The following is a 16,129-nucleotide window of genomic DNA, read 5'->3' as shown; positions in this document are numbered from 1 at the left end:
CTTGCTTAGTTAGGTTCACAACAAGGTATTTCATATTCTTTGTGACTATTGTGAAGGGTATCTTTTCCCTAATTTCTTTCTCAGTATGTTTGTCTTTTAAGTAGAGGAAGGCTACTGATTTGTTTGAGTTAATTCTATATCCAGCCACTTTACTGAACTTGTTTATAAGCAGTAAAAGTTCTCTAGTGGAATTCTTGGGGTCACTTATGTATACTATCACATCATCTGCAAATAGTGATATTTTACGTCTTCCTTTCCAATTTGTATCCCTTTGATTTCCTTTTGCTGTCCAATTGCTCTGGCCAGAAATTCCAGTACTATGGTGAATAGGAAGGGGAAGAGTGGACAGCCTTTTCTAGTCCCTGATTTTAGTGGGATTGCTTCAAGTTTCTCACCATTTAGTTTTATATTGCCTATTGCTTTGCTGTATATTTCTTTTATTATGTTTAGGTATGGGTCTTGGATTCTTGCTTTTTCCAAGTCTTTTAACATGAAGGAGTGTTGAAATTTGTCAAATATTTCTTAGCAGCTACTGAGATAACCATGTGGTTTTTTTCATTGTGTTTGTTTCTGTGGTGGATTACATTGATGGATTTTCATATATTAAACCATCCTGGCATCCCAGGTATGAAATCTATATGACCATGGTGAATGATCATTTTGCTGTGTTCTTGGATTGAGTTTGCACAAATATTATTGAGATTTTTGCATCGATGTTCATAAGGTTGATTGGTCTGAGGATCTCTTTCTTTGTATGGTCTTTGTGTGTTTTAGGAATCAGAGATATTATGGCTTTGATAATTGAGTAGGGTAATGTTCCATCTGACTCTATTTTGTGGAATAGTTTGGAGAGTATTTGTATTAGATCATCAATAAACATCTGATAGAATACTGCATTGATCCCATCTGTTCCTGGGCTTATTTAACTTTGATATCTGGTATGTGTCTAGAAATTTATCCATTTCCTCCAGATTTTCCAGTTTTGTTGAGTATATGCTTTTGTAATAGGATCTGATGATTTCTTCAACCTCCTCAGTTTCTGTTGTTATGTTTCCTCTTTCATTTCTGATTTAGTTAATTTGGATACTCTCTCCTTGCCCTCTAGTTAGTCTAGCTAAGGGTTTATCAATCTTGTTAATTTTCTCAAAGAAACAGCTCCTGGTTTTGTTGATTCTTTGTATGGTTCTTTTTGTTTCTACTTGATTGATTTCTTTTCTGAATTTGATTATTTCAAGGCCTCTACTCCTCTTGGGTGTATCTGCTTCTTTTTGTTCTAGAGCTTTCAGCTGTGCTCTCAAGTTGCTAGTGTGTGCTCTCTCCAGTTACTCTTTGGAGACAATCAGAAATATGAGTTTTCCTCATAGTACTGCTTTCATTGTATCCCATAGGTTTGGGTATGTTGTGCTTTAATTTTCATTAAATTCTAGAAAATCCTTAATTTCTTTTTTTCATTTCATTTTTGACCATGCTATTGTGTCAGCTCCCATGTGTATATGGCATTTTTGTTGTCTTTGTTGTTATTAAAGACCAGCCTTAGTCCTTGGTGATCTGATAGGATGCATGGAAATATTTCAATATTCTTTTATCTATTGTGACCAACTATATGGTCAGTTTATGAAAAGGTGCTGTGAGGTGCTGAGAAGAAGGTGTATTCTTTTGTTTTAGGATGAAAAGTTCTGTAGAGGTCTGTTAATTCCAATTGGTTCATAACCTTTGTTAGTTACACTGTCTTTGTTCAGTTTCTGCTTCCATGATCTGACCATTGATGCGAGTGGTATGCTGAAGTCTCCCACTATTATTGTGTGTGGTACAAAAAGATAAGGAAGGACACTTTTTACTCATTATGGGGAAAACTTTTCAGGAGGAACTCTCAATACTTAACATATATGCTCCAAATATAAGAGCATCCCTATTCATAAAAGAAACCGTATGAAACATCAAAAAACAAATTGCACCCCACACAATAATAGTAATAGTAGCAAGCAGATACACCCAAGAGGAGTAGACAACAAGAAATAATCAAACTCACAGTAGAAATTGACCAAATAGAAGCAAAAAGAACCATTCAAAAAATGAACAAAATCAAGAGCTGGTTCTTTGAGAAAATTAACAAGCTTGATAAACCCTTAGCCAGACTAACTAGAGGGCAAAGAGAGAGTATCAAATTAACAAAATCAGAAATGAAAGTGGGGACATAATAATTGAAACTCGGGAAATTCAAGAAATCATCAGATCCTACTACAAAAGCCTATACACGACAAAGCTGGAAAATCTGGAGCAAATGGATTAATTCCTAGACAGATACTAGATACTAAAGTTAAACCAGGAGCAGGTAAACTATCTAAATAATTCCATAACACCTAAAGAAATAGAAGCAGTTATCAAAAGCCTCCAAACGAAAAAAAACCCAGGTCCAGATGGGTTCAGTGCACAATTCTATCAAACATTTATTGATGACTTAATACCAATACTCTTCAAATTATTCCAAAAATAGAATGAGATGGAACACTACAGAACTCATTTTTATAGGCCACAATGTCCCTTGTTCCTAAACCACACAAAGACCCAACGAGGATAGAGAACTTCAGACCAATCTCACTTATGAACATTGATGCAAAAATACTCAACAAAATCCTTGCAAACCAAATCCAAGAACACATCAAAACAATCATTCACTATGATCAAGTAGGCTTCATCCCTGGGATCCAGAGATAGTTTAATATATGGAAATCCATCAACGTAATCACCATAAAAACAAACTCAAAGAAAAATAACCACATGGTCAACTCACTAAATACTGAGAAACCATTTGACAAAATTCAACACCCCTTCATGTTAAAAGTCTTAGAAAGAACAGGAATCCAAGGCCCATCCCTAAACATAATAAAAGAAATATACAGCAAAGCAATAGCCAACATCAAACTTAACAGTAAAAAACTTGAAGCAATCCCAGTTACATCAGGGACTAGATAAGCCTGTCCACTCTCCCCATACCTATTCAATATAGTACTGGAAGTCCTTGCCGGAGCAATTACACAGCAAAAGAAAATCAAGGGATACAAATTGGAAAGGAACAAGCAAAAACATCACTGTTTGCAGATGACACGTTAGTGTACTTAAGTGACCCCAAAAATTCCACCAAAGAACTTCTACTGCTTATAAACAAGTTCAGCAAAATGGCTGAATATAAAATTAACTCAAACAAATCAGTAGCCTTCCTCTACTCAAAGGACAAACATATGGAGAAAGAAATTAGAGAAAAGATACACTTCATAATGGTCACAAACAATATGAAATACCTTGTTGTGACCCTAACTAAGCAAGTGAAGGACCTGCATGACAAGAACTTCAAGTCTCTAAAGAAGGAAATTGAGGACAATCTCAGAAAATGGAAAGATCTCCAATGCTCATGGATTAAACAGATTAACATTGTAAAAATGGCCATTTTACCAAAAACTATCTACAGATTCAATACAATCCCCATCAAAATTCCAACCCAATTTTTCATAGAGTTGGAAAGAGCAATGTGCAATTTGATCTGTAATAACAAAAGACCTAAAAGAGCGAAATCTATCCTCAACAACAAGAAAACATCTGAGGAAATTTCTATCCCTGACTTCAAACTATATCACAAGGTAATTGTACTAAAAACTGCATGGTACTGGTACAGAGATACGCACATGGATAAATGGAATAGAATAGAAAATCCAGAAATGAACCCTCACATATATGGTCACTTGATTTTTGAAAAAGGAGCTGTAAGCATTCAAAGGATTTGGACAACCTCTTCAACAAATGGTGTTGATCCAACTCGCACTCAGCATGCAGAAGAATGAAAATAGACCCTTTTTTCTCCTTGTACAAAGCTCAAGTGCAAGTGGATCCAAGATCTCCACATTAAACCTGGTACACTGAAACTATTACAAGACAAAGTAGGGAAAACCTTAGAACACATAAGCACAGGAGAAAATTTCCTGAACAGAACAGGAGTGGCTCGTGCTCTAAGGTCAAATATTAAGAAAAGGGACTTAATGAGATTGCAAAGCTTCTGTAAGGCTAAGGAAACTGCCAAGAAAACAAAATGGCAGCCAACAGATTGGGAAAAGATCTTTACCAACCCCACATTTGATAGAGGTCTAATATCTAAGGTATACAAAAACTCAAGAAGTTAGATACCAGAAAATCAAACAACCCTATTAAAAAATGGTGTACAGAACCAAACAAAAAGTTCTCCGTTGAGGAATATCAGATGGCTGAGAAGCATCTAAGGAAGTGCTCAACATCCTTAGCCATCAGGGAAATGCAAATCAAAACAGCCCTGGGATTCCACCTCACACCAACCAGAATGGCTAAGATCAAAAATTCAGATGACAGCAGATGCTGGTGAGGATGTGGAGAAAGAGGTACACTTCTCTACTGTTGGTGGGGTTGTAAACAGGTACAACCACTCTGGAATTAGTCTGGTGGTTCCTCAGAAAATTTGACATAGTACTACCTGAAGACCATTATTTCACTTCTGGGCATATACCCCAGAGAATCTCCAACAAACAACAAAAACACATGCACCACAATGTTCATAGCAGCCCTATTTATAATAGCCATAAGCTGGAAAGAATCCAGATGTCCTTCAGTAGATGAATGGATACAAAAATTGTAGTATAGTTACACAATGGAGTACTACTCAGCTATCAGAAACAATGACTTAATGAAATTCCTAAGAAAATAGATGCATCTAGAGAATATTATCCTGAGTGAGATAACCCAGTCACAAAAGAACAGACATAATATGCAGTCACTGATAATTGGATCTAACCCCAGAAACTCTGAACACCCCAGAAACAACTCACAGACTATATGAAGTTCAAGAAAAAACAAAGGCCAAAAAAGAAAAAAGAAAAAAGAAAAGAAACAGTTCATGTTGGTGAGGATTTACTGCAAGATGAACACTCCTCCATTGCCTACTGGAGTTCAACCTTGCATAACCACATTGAGCATCAATTTTTATTTTCCCAGAAAACTGAAAATAGATTTACTTCAAGACCCAGTTATAATATTTGTGAGCATATACCAAGAGAAGTTCTACCGTGTCACAATGACACTTGCTCAACTATATTTCTCATGTTACAGACTTACTTGGGTATTTCCTCTTTATCTCTGTTTTTCTCTGCCTCCTCTCCCTCTCTCTCTCTCTCTCTCTCTCTCTCTCTCTCTCTCTCTCTCTCTCTCTCTCTCTCTCTCTCTCTCTCTCTCATTATCTCTCTCCATCCTCCCCTCTGTTCCCTTCATCATTCTCCAAACTATTTAAACAAAATACATGTTCTTTTCCCTCCAAAACTCTGTGATCTGGAAAGATAATAAAATTCATCTCTTTTGTTTTGTTTTGTTTAGTTTTAAATGGTCTCCTTTCTGTGAGTGTAGCCTGTCAAGATTTAATTGTCTTATGATGTGTTATATTCATAAAATTTGCTTGCAATCACATTATAACCTCTACGCATCTGTTCTCCATTCTCCTAAAGCATTTCAAAATGGGAGTTGTCAGTTACCTTAGGTGTGAAGTTATGCTCAATTCTACTTCTTTTTCTCAACTCTTACCTCTTGGCACATAAAATTATGGTTGTATTTGTTGCTCTCTGTATCATTTGTTTTTCTCATCAGTTTTGTTGTTCACTTTTGAATTTAATTGAGCTTTGTTAATCATTTTCAGTGGGAGGGTCAATTTAATACAAAGTACATCACAGTAAGCAGTGAAAGTCTCATTATAGTTTGAATATGTTTTTCTCTATTTAATAATTAAAATTAGTTATTTTCATGGACTTATTAACATATGGATTGTTCCTTATATTGTTTTATGTGAATTTACACACTGTTTTTTGCATATTTTATTTTATTGTCTTATCAGAACTACTGTTTTTTGGGAGTAAGATTTGCTTGCATTATTCTATTGTGGATCTTAGGTATTTTACAAAGCTAATATTTTACTGTATTAAGGCACAGTATTCTATCTGTTGGCAAATGGTTGTTCTCAACTTGACAGGAATTATTTGCTGGTGCCTGTTCTTTATAATATGAATACGCTGTTTTCCAAATATCGCCAAATAAAATACTATTGAGGTTAAAAAGAGAAAGATCTCCATCATCCTTGTGAAGTTTGATTTTCAGTCTGAGTCTTCTTTTTCTGTAGTGTTTGGCAATCCACTACTTGCTGTGGTGGGTTCTGATGTTTTCAGGTTGTCTTGGTTTCTATTGCTTAAGTTCTTTTGTTTTCTTCCTGCCATCTTGTTATCTGTGATTATGCATGGTCTTATTGTCAGTGTCTGGCGCCTGTCTCTCCTGTGGGTCTGAGTGTCCATGGGCTCAGGAAAAAAATTCTTCTGAGTGTTCGGCTTTTTGTGGGCATTGAGTTCTAGTGGCAGTGGCAGTGACTCAGCTCTGTCTTTGTGTGGTCATGTGTGGGAGCTCTTTTGAGGCTGTTATGGAAGCTCATCCTTCTCTCCACAGGTCCTGAATATTACTGGTGGGGACTTGGCTCTTTCTCTAGGCCAAAATGGACCCTTTTCCAAAGAGCACAGTACTCTGCTCTCTGAGAACTCATGGTGTGCTCTCCCTGGGCCTATGTGACATGTTCACCTCTGGTCCAGGTGTAAGAGGGCCTGTGGAGCTGATCTTCAAGCGCTGCCTTTCCCGGGCAGACCCAAGTTCCCTCAACAAAGGCCTGGGCCTTACTGTGTGCTGGAAAGGAACCTTTTCCAAAAGCACCACCAAGCACTCTCTGCACTGTACTCATGGTGCAACCTCACCAGGCCTGTGCCCCAGGATCTCTACTGGTCCAGGTGGCAAAGAGCCTGTGCATCGAGTCTGCAAGCACAGCCTTAAGGAGCAGATCCGGAAGCCCTCTGACAGAGGCCTGGCCCTTACTGTGGGCTGAAGTGGAACCTTCTCTGTGAGCACAGCTCAGCACTCTCCGTGCTCTGGGTACTCACAGTGCAACTTTCCCGGGCCTGTGCTTCATGTTCTTTGCTGGTTCAGGTGGGAAAGAGTCTGTGCATCCAGTCTGCAAGCACAGCCCTTCCAGGTAGATCTCAACCGGATTCCCTCTGACAGAGGCCCGGCCCTTACTGTGGGCTGGAGGGGCATATACTGACAATTTTACTTGGTGTAACTGGCTTCCTCTTGGTTCGTACAGTTTAATTTTGTGCAACTAAATATTCTCCTGAAATATCAGTGGGTTTTCATGATGAGTTCTCAGCATAGAAATATCAATATCTATGTCCAATCCTTTACTGGCACTCTACCATCTGAATTATAAAGATACACCCACAACAAGACTAAGTCTCTTCTCTCATTCCTGCACAGTCCTCAAGGCTCATGTATCAATGACAGCCATCTTCCATCTCCACAGAAATGATCTGATGCTTTGCCCTCCACAACTTCCCTTCACATTCACCTGTCCATGTCTTCTCCTAGAAAACCTTTACTCCTTCTGGGGCCTTTCGTTTCTAGCACTTTCTTCTCTTCTAGTGAACCTAATAGGAACTTGGATAATCAGTGGACCATATTTGCTGCATCTCATAGAACACTTGCAAAATCTGTGTGAGGCATTCATCCTGACTCCACTGAAAGCCTAGAACACTCATGGAATGAGAAACAGAAAGATTGACCCTGGAAGACAAAATGGAAAATCCCTAGTGTGGGTGAGATTCTGCTCAATATCAATTTTCTTTTCCATTTTTATTAAACACATTAAAACAATTTAGGGAATACAAGGATTCATCTAGAAGAGGCTAAAAACGAGCAGATAATCTTCCTGAAATGGTTTCACCATGAACTATGGATGAGCCCTTCTTGGCGAGGCTGAAGGGACTACATTTTAGGAAAGATTCCTGCTATTAATATTACACACACATAGTGTTTGTGATAATAATTGTTTCTGAATTGGAAAGCAGGCATTTTCAACTTAGGACACATTGCAAGAGATTATAAAACTAGTGATGGATAATGAATGGCTACTCGTAAGGGAACAAACCTAAACATCTCTGTTTTAAACCTTTTATTCAATTTATAAGTTGAATTTATGCTTTAGATTTTAGTGAATATTTGTTCAAAAATACTTGGAAAACTATGTGATTTATTTCCCTAGAAAAGGTAGAAAAAGAAAATCTATTAACAATTCCACTGAATGGCATTGTTACATCAGAGCAGCAAGAGTGAGCAAGATTAGGAGGAGGAAGTGAGAATGAGAGGAAAGTAACTTAGAAATTAAAAGCAAACTTAGAAAATAAAAGAGCAATATGCAAAATGCAGAGGGAAAGGGGACAATGAAGAAGCTACAGAGAGAGCAGAACAGGCCTCTCCTTGCTTTGAGATATAAATTTTCTTAACAGCAAGACAGGCTAAGTATTAATAAAGGGACAAACTTTTCTTTGGGTTTAATTTATTTAACAGTAAAAAGGTAGAAACCTTTTCTTTCTCTATGCAACAAAGATTGGAGCTCAATTTTCATACAGAATGAGTAAAATTTTCTGCCCTGGGCACTAGGGTTTTGCTCCATATGTAGATTTATGGATAAATGTGTATGTGTGAGTACTTATGTAATTATGACAGTTAAATAATAGGGCTCAACTAATTTGCATGAAGGTTTTTGCTTATGTATGCATGAATTTGTATATGAATGTATATGAATTTATGCGTATTTGCGTTATAAAAGTTTTTTTTCTTCTGTGAGTAACTTTCTTCTGGTTCAGTGAACGTTTATTGCTCTAAATGTCCTTCCTGTCTGACAAGCAGAGGTGAGGCTTCTGGGCAAGAGAGAAAAAAGCCCTAGCAATTAATACTTTACCTAATCTCCCTCTATTAGGTTACAGGTGTTAAACACCAAAGCTAGTGGTATTTAAGCTCAGAATAAGCACAAGAGTTATTAAAAAATTTTTAGAAGCCCAGCAGCTTCAGCACTGAGCATAGTTAGAGAGTATAAAGGCCAAAGACCATCACTCTTTAAAGCCACCTCTCAGGGTCAACTCTGTTTTTCACTTCAGTCCACTCCAGGCCAGGCAGACTCCAGGCAAAGGAAATAAAAACTATGATTAAACAAAGATCACTTTGTTTATCAATGGAATCATTTTGTTCTTCAGCCTTGATGTTATCATATCCCAGTTCATCACCAAAAATCCAGAGCTGAAGTTCATCCACCCCTTTTTAGGAACTGTGTATGACAGAACTCAACACAGAAAATCTTCCTCCTCTTCTCTATAGACATAGGAGAGGAGTGCCATCAATAAACCTCACAGACACAGCAGGGGAAGAGAAACATTTGCTTTGTCCTTTGGAACACAAGTTCCTCCAGATTCTTATATCAACCATTTAAAATACCAAGGAAATGTCTTTACCATCTCTTTGACTTATCAAATGACAGAAGTAGATATTAAGACTCTATCTTCCACTCATTATAAAAGGGGACAATGTCAGTGTATATGGTACAAATTAAGTGCTATAATGAGGATATTTACATAAGTAGCCTCTTCACAAACAAATTATATATGTATGTGTGTGTGTAAATATATTATGTATATTTTTACATATATACATATATGTAAACATATATATAAATATAAATTTAACTCACCTATCTCAAAGCTCCCAGTGATGAGTCCAACTATAGATGTGGAGATACCAAATCGTCTCTCTATTTGTGTGAGCATGGAACTCATGTAAGCTCCTGATAGTGATTTGGATATATATGTCCATGTTAATGCTATCAGAAACATCTAAAGAGAAAAAGAAATAAAGCAAAAAAGAAAACTTTGATTTCTGATTATGTATCTGTCATCTACAGGCAAAACAGCCATTCATGAGATGGATGACTGTAGCCAACATAATCATCCCTTGAACATCAATTAATCTTTTTTAAAGTGTAGTCTCTCCTCTGCCATCCTATCATCACTCTGGACATGCGGATAGAGTAGCCAGTATGGAGTTTTATTGTTGATAGGTATGACTTTGCCCCCTCCCCTTTTGTCAGTGTATCTTATTCATAGAAAAACATGAAGTTGTGACATGGAGTTTTTCCATTTAAGACACAGCTATTTACAGGGCTTCAGCACCGTTCTGTTACCTGCAGGACAAGTGTTGTCCTGCTAAGAAAGGGAAGGAAGTAAACACAAAATTATACCAAGGTGTTGTGTCTGCAGCAAGCCTGCTCTGTTCTCTATGCAGGAATGACATTGGATGTCCTTGGCCAGTTTCTTCTCTTTATCTGCCTTTTTTTTTACACAGAAAGCTACATTCCCTCTACTGTGGACAAAGACCATAGTGAAGTGACCTACTTTTTCTTTTTCTTTTTCTTTTTTTCTTTTTTTCTTTTTTTTGGTTGACTATTTTCTGTTCAAGTGATGCTCATGGTATAGGAATCCAGAGCAGAACTTTTTGGTGTCCCTAGGGTATCAGATAAAGCATGTACAGTCTTGACTCCTAACTACTTGTTTATGACTAATAACTCACCTTGAGTAATGTAGTGAATTAGCTTTCTGGTTTTCCCAACTTGCCATCCATTTGTTATCAACCAGCTACTGGACTTACTGTACTATTTCATCTGAAATAATATGCATACAATTCTGTATTGCATTACTATTTCTTACTTATTAAATTATTGTCACAAGAACAAAGTAATTCAGATAAACTTGAGTAGATACATATGCAAAAAAATGGAAAAGGTGAATACTGAGTTCAGTATGGTTTAAAGTATATACACCTTTACTTCTAATTACAAATTACACTTGCAGTGATGTTCTTTCCTCTCACTGTAAATCTTTAAGAAGGTGTGATTGACCCTCAATAATTTTCATATGAATTTTATAATTCAGGTCCTATGTTTAAAGCACAATTTACCAAAATTAAAAAAAAACAATCTTACTTGATAGACCATTTGTCTCACTCACATTTTGGAGAAGAAAGAGAGCCCATTACTTCTCAAAAAGTAAAAGAAACCAGTGGCCTTGCTCATTAAGATCTATGCTACATAGAATTGGTATTTATAACGCTAATCCTCCTGAAGTTTTACCTCAGCACTATAGAGTCTGCACCCCTTCAGAGCAAACTTCTCAAGCTTACTATGTTATGTTTTCTTTTCTCTCCTAATGTCTTTCACACACACCCTTTGTGTGTGTGTGTGTGTGTGCGCACACATTCGTGCTCACGCATGTAGGCATGAGTACACGTGTGTATGTTTATGCTAGATGAATTTATGCTTGCATATGCACATGGGAAACCAGAAGACAATCTCAGGTATAATTCTTGAAGCTTTGCACTTTTTTATTTTTCTAAACAGAGTCTCTCGCCAGCCTGGAATTCACTCAGGATGCAAGACTGGCTCTTCAGTGAGTCTCAAATATTTATCAGCCTGACTCCCATCTCCTCAATCTGGAATCAAAGTTATGTGACTCCACACAGAGTTTTAATGTAGGCTTTGGGGACTAAACTCAGTCCCTCCAGCCTCCACTACAAGTACATTGCTAAACAAGGTATCTCTCCCATCCCCCTTAAGAAATTGTCCTCCATTTTCTTCAGTAACTTTTATTGATTAAATTTGCTGCTTTCTAATTTTCTACAAAGCTGATATGGACTGATTATCTAGTGCCTCCTCTCTTCTCCCCCCTCCTTCCTATCAACAATCTTATTCCCAGCCATCTTTTTCCAGGGTTCATAAATTTTGGTTTACAGTTTTTGAGCCATGTAGGTTAACCAGGGCCTTCTCTGTAGACACTGGATTAGAAGTAAACATTTGTGTCTGGTGAGGTCACCTGTACATGTATTACTGAAGGCCATGAAAGCCATGAAAGTGATGAAAGTCACGAGTTTTCCTGTACTGGGAGGCTTTTCCTGACTATTATATTTCTAAATTTAGGCAGCAGGAGTTTCAGTATGGTACTGTATTTTTTTAACCATTCTAACATTCTAGATCTAAATTCAGAAAAGGGGAGAAATATGATTGTTTTTAACCAGTTGCCTCTAACTTTTGTTTTTTAGAAGAATTGTTTTAACATTTCCATAACATCAATATAATAATATAAAATGAGCATTTAATATGTAAATTGTGTAGTTGAGTAAAATTAACTTTTAATAGGATGACTCATGAGGCAGCATCTTAGAGAGGAATGTTTGCAGGACTCTGTAGAAGTAGGCCAGTACTCAAATTTTCTGGGCTAATATAAGTTCACATTTTGTGATGTAAAAATGACTTTGGAGCTATGAAAATAATAATTGTATTGAAAATACTGAAAACCAACAACACAGCTAAAAGAATAAGAAATTCTCTTACAAAAGCATGAATAAAATATTCTTTTCACTGGACCATAAAGGCTTTGCATATTAATAAACAGAATTCTGGTGCAGAGAACTGTTTCCTATCTGTGAATTCTGACCTTCTGTCAGGAACTCCTAGTCTGAGTATTACATTGATCTCTAAACTCAGACTAAGTTCTATCAGAACATAATACATACCTAAAACATTTTAAACTACATCCTTCTTTAAAAACTTCAAAAGCTCTCTAATTAAAATTTTTGGATGAATAATTCTGGTTAGATGTCCTTAATATTAAATCAATATTAAAATGGTTTTCATGTAGGAAAACTTTGTGTAAACTGGATAATATAATCACCTTCAGTTCTTGCTTAAAAAGACTTTCATGAGTATATACATACATACATACATACATACATACATACATACATACATACCTACATACATACATAGAAACAATCCATACCTTGATCTTGGCAAAGCATCTGACCCCATGGGTTGCAACCCTCTTCTCAAGTTCTCCCATGCTGTTCTTCTGACTGCTGAAGAATGTCTCTGCTTTAAAAATTCTACTGCTAACTTTTTGAAGAAATAAAAAAGTGGCTAAATTATTTACTGAAATATAAACGTTTTTCATTTCTGATGTTGAATTGTTTTTCTTATTTTTTTTAATTTTCTCTCATGCATTACATTCCATAGTTTAAAATGTTCCCTCCCTCCACTCTTCACAGTCCCTCCCCTCAGCTACTCCTCTGTCATAGATTCCCTCCACTTCATTTACCTTCAGAGAACCCATGCTGCTGTCCCCCACCCCCTCAGGGATATCAACAGAGCATGATACAACAAGTTACAATGAAACTAGAAACAGACCTTTCTATCGGGGCTAAGGAAGGCAACTCAGTATGGGGACAGTTGTCAAATTATTTACTAAACTGTAACAAGTTATTCATTAAAACATAATAAAAAGCAAAAAGATTAAATAACTCTCTTAGGGCTAAGGTATCTTAGTCAAGGTTTCTATTGCTGTAATAAACACTAGGACCAAAAGCAGCTTGGAAGGGGAAGGGTCAGTTTTACTTATAGTTCTATACCACAGTTCATCACTGAGAGAAATCGTGTCAGGAACACAAGGCAGAACCGTGGATAGAGAAGCCAATGCAGAGTCTATGAAGAAATCCTGCTCATTGCTTTGCTCCTAATGTTTTGCTCAGCCCGATTTCTTATAGATTCCAGGACTTTCTGCCTGGGGATGGTCCCATCACAGTGAGCTGGACACTCATATCAATCATCAATCAAGAAAGTGCCACATAGGTTAGACCATTGGTCTGCAAATGACTCTAGTGTGTGTCAACTTGTTACGAAACTTTACAGCACAACTGGGAAAGTGGTTCGATATTCAAAGCATTTTATTCCCAACTTTAAAGAGCTGAGTTCGAATTCTTTGCATCCAAGTGAAAATCTGGGCTTCTATGCACCTGCCTGTAACTACAACATCTGGAGGACATGTCACCCCATTTCTGCTTTCTCCCTTGGATTAGCCAGGCCTGTTGTGCACTGGGATGAACAAGAAAGAGGAATAGTTAGCTGGTCATAGGTGAATACATTGCAGGATCTTGGCTGAGCAACCAGGCAATAACACACCCAGTAACAGCTTTGGAGAGCAGATTTATTCAAGGCCAGGTATTTATTCCCCTAGGGAGGTAGCTAGGGTCTCTGGTGCAAGGTCTGTATGGCCAGGGCAGGATGCTGCAAGATGCATCATCTGCATATTCAAGATCTATAGGATCTTAGGGGAAAACCTTGTAAAGTGAACTAAGGAGTAAAGCCTCAAAACTGTCAGGGTAGTAATTCTTACTAGGGGTTGTTAGTGCCAGGTTAAGAAGCAGGAATGTTGCCAACTCCTAACTTCCTAATGGCTGAAGGAATAAAGCTTTCTGGGTTGAAACACCCTTGAACCTTCCTCAGTAAACCTAGGCCATTACAATCCCACCAGCATCCAGACAGCAGTATTAATACAGTGTGCCAATGTGGCACATGGACTGAGTGAATCATCAACAGTCTCAGTAGAGAAACCCCATCAAATAAACATAAGATTGAGCATTGTAGAGAAAGACCTTTAACATCGATTTCTGACCTCTGTAATATGCAGGCTTGTATATGTACACCTGCAAGGACTTACACATATATACAAAGCCATAAATACATTTATATTGTGCACATACATACATGCACATACACACATACTAATTTGAATAAGAAAAATTTTACCAGTACCGTGAATGTTAAAAAAATAATTTTAGAAAGTCTTTGTCAGTTTATGCTGACCTACTTTGTATATAACTGCATAAAAGAACTGCAGGCATACATTTTTCTCAATCTACTTTAATATGGGTTCAACTGCTCACAGCTCACCACCCACCAGATGTAGTGGAAAAGAAAAGTTATTAGGACACAGAGAAGTAGATCTGTTTAGAAATAGGTTTGGGAGGGGGACAATGTCGCTACCGTCCCCAACCAGCAGAAAAGGAGCAACGACACAGCATTCTTCTTAAAGTGGTTTATTCAGGAACCTTACAGAATACAAGTGAAAATCTTTCTGTCTCTTTTTTGTCTCTCTGTTTCTCTTTCTGTCCTCTGCCCCCAAGCACAGACCCTTTTATCCTCTCTCAACTCCACCTTCTCAGTCCATGTTGCATGGCTGCAGTTCATAGGTCGGCGTCATGTGACCTGATCTCCCTTCATGGGTGCACCTGCACAGCTCGAATGGTGGGAGTGGCTAATCTTGGGGGGGCAGGAGGAAGTCAGGTGCTAGTCACAAGACTAGGCCGGAGTCCTGAGCGCCATCTTTGGACTGCCGCCACACCGGCTCTCCGCAAGGCAAGTTCAATGTTTGTTGTCAGGATATCAGCAAACACCAAATATGAATCAGCAGCTGCCGTCCAGTCCTCTCAGCAGATATCACACATTAATCAGAAAGGGCAATTCAATCTAGAAGAAAGCACATGGCTTGCTGCTAACAGGCCACAGAAGCAGCAAGAAGCAGGAACCTCATAAGACATTCTTGGTGAGCTTTGCTCAATGGCATCCCAACAAGTGATTCACAGCAGCACAATGTGAGGTTAACCAATATATGCATGTTGTCAACAAGACGGAGCAAACCAAACCAATGCTATAGCTCTGACTGTGGGACCATATTCATATTCCTTTTGAAAATTATATGACAGTTTACGTGTTTGCTATAGCAAAATGACATTTCACCTGTGTCTGCTTTAGCTAAACATCCTTTCACTTGTGTGTCACCGCAAAACCTTGTCTGGCATAACTGACTTTCTAAAAAACCAGAAGTTTTCACTCCAGAGAAGATTGTGTTTGATTTCTATTGAAAAATCCAGTACAAATAACTATGCTCCTTCTTTGGTTGTATTAAAGATGGGCTTGGAGTTTATTAGACTCTGACATTAAAGCGAAAGACAATGTAGTTAATATAAAGCTTTTCTATTCTTTAGCCAAAGCAAATAAGACACAGCAATGCCCTTTGAAATCACTTGGAGGCAACTGCCTTTAAGCACAAAAAGGTCCATCTGGAAATCAGCCAATCCATATCCATTTTCCTGCACAAAACTTGAGTCCAAGTGGATCAACATAAAAATCGGATGTACTGAACCCAATAAAAGAGAAAGTAAGGAATAGCCCTGAAAGAATTGGCATGAAAGAAAACTTTCTAAAAGGAACAGTGATAGTGGAGGCACTAAAAACAACATTCAAAGGGACTGAAAACAAAAAAGCTTCTAAAAAGCACAGAACCCTGTCAATATAACAAAATGGCAGTCTGCAGAA

The 16,129-nt window shown here is 37.6% G+C and overlaps 1 protein-coding gene across 1 annotated transcript in view; it reads right to left on the bottom strand.

Moving 5' to 3' along the window:
• LOC308418467 (solute carrier organic anion transporter family member 1A5-like) overlaps positions 1-12,818 on the bottom strand; it is a gene marked incomplete at both ends in the record, with an annotated part of 60,671 nt that extends 47,853 nt beyond the window's left edge. The window contains 2 exons of the mRNA XM_080913838.1: positions 9,620-9,761; positions 12,759-12,818. Of these exons, the coding sequence (XP_080769964.1) occupies positions 9,620-9,761; positions 12,759-12,818 (202 nt within the window). The remainder of the gene's footprint in view (positions 1-9,619; positions 9,762-12,758) is intronic.
• Between the last annotated feature and the right edge of the window lie 3,311 nt (positions 12,819-16,129).

This window comes from Micromys minutus (genome assembly GCF_963924665.1).
Source record: "Micromys minutus genome assembly, chromosome: 3".
Classification (NCBI taxonomy): domain Eukaryota; kingdom Metazoa; phylum Chordata; class Mammalia; order Rodentia; family Muridae; genus Micromys; species Micromys minutus.
Note: the sequence above shows the minus strand (reverse complement) of the source record. Positions and strands in the feature narration are given on the sequence as shown.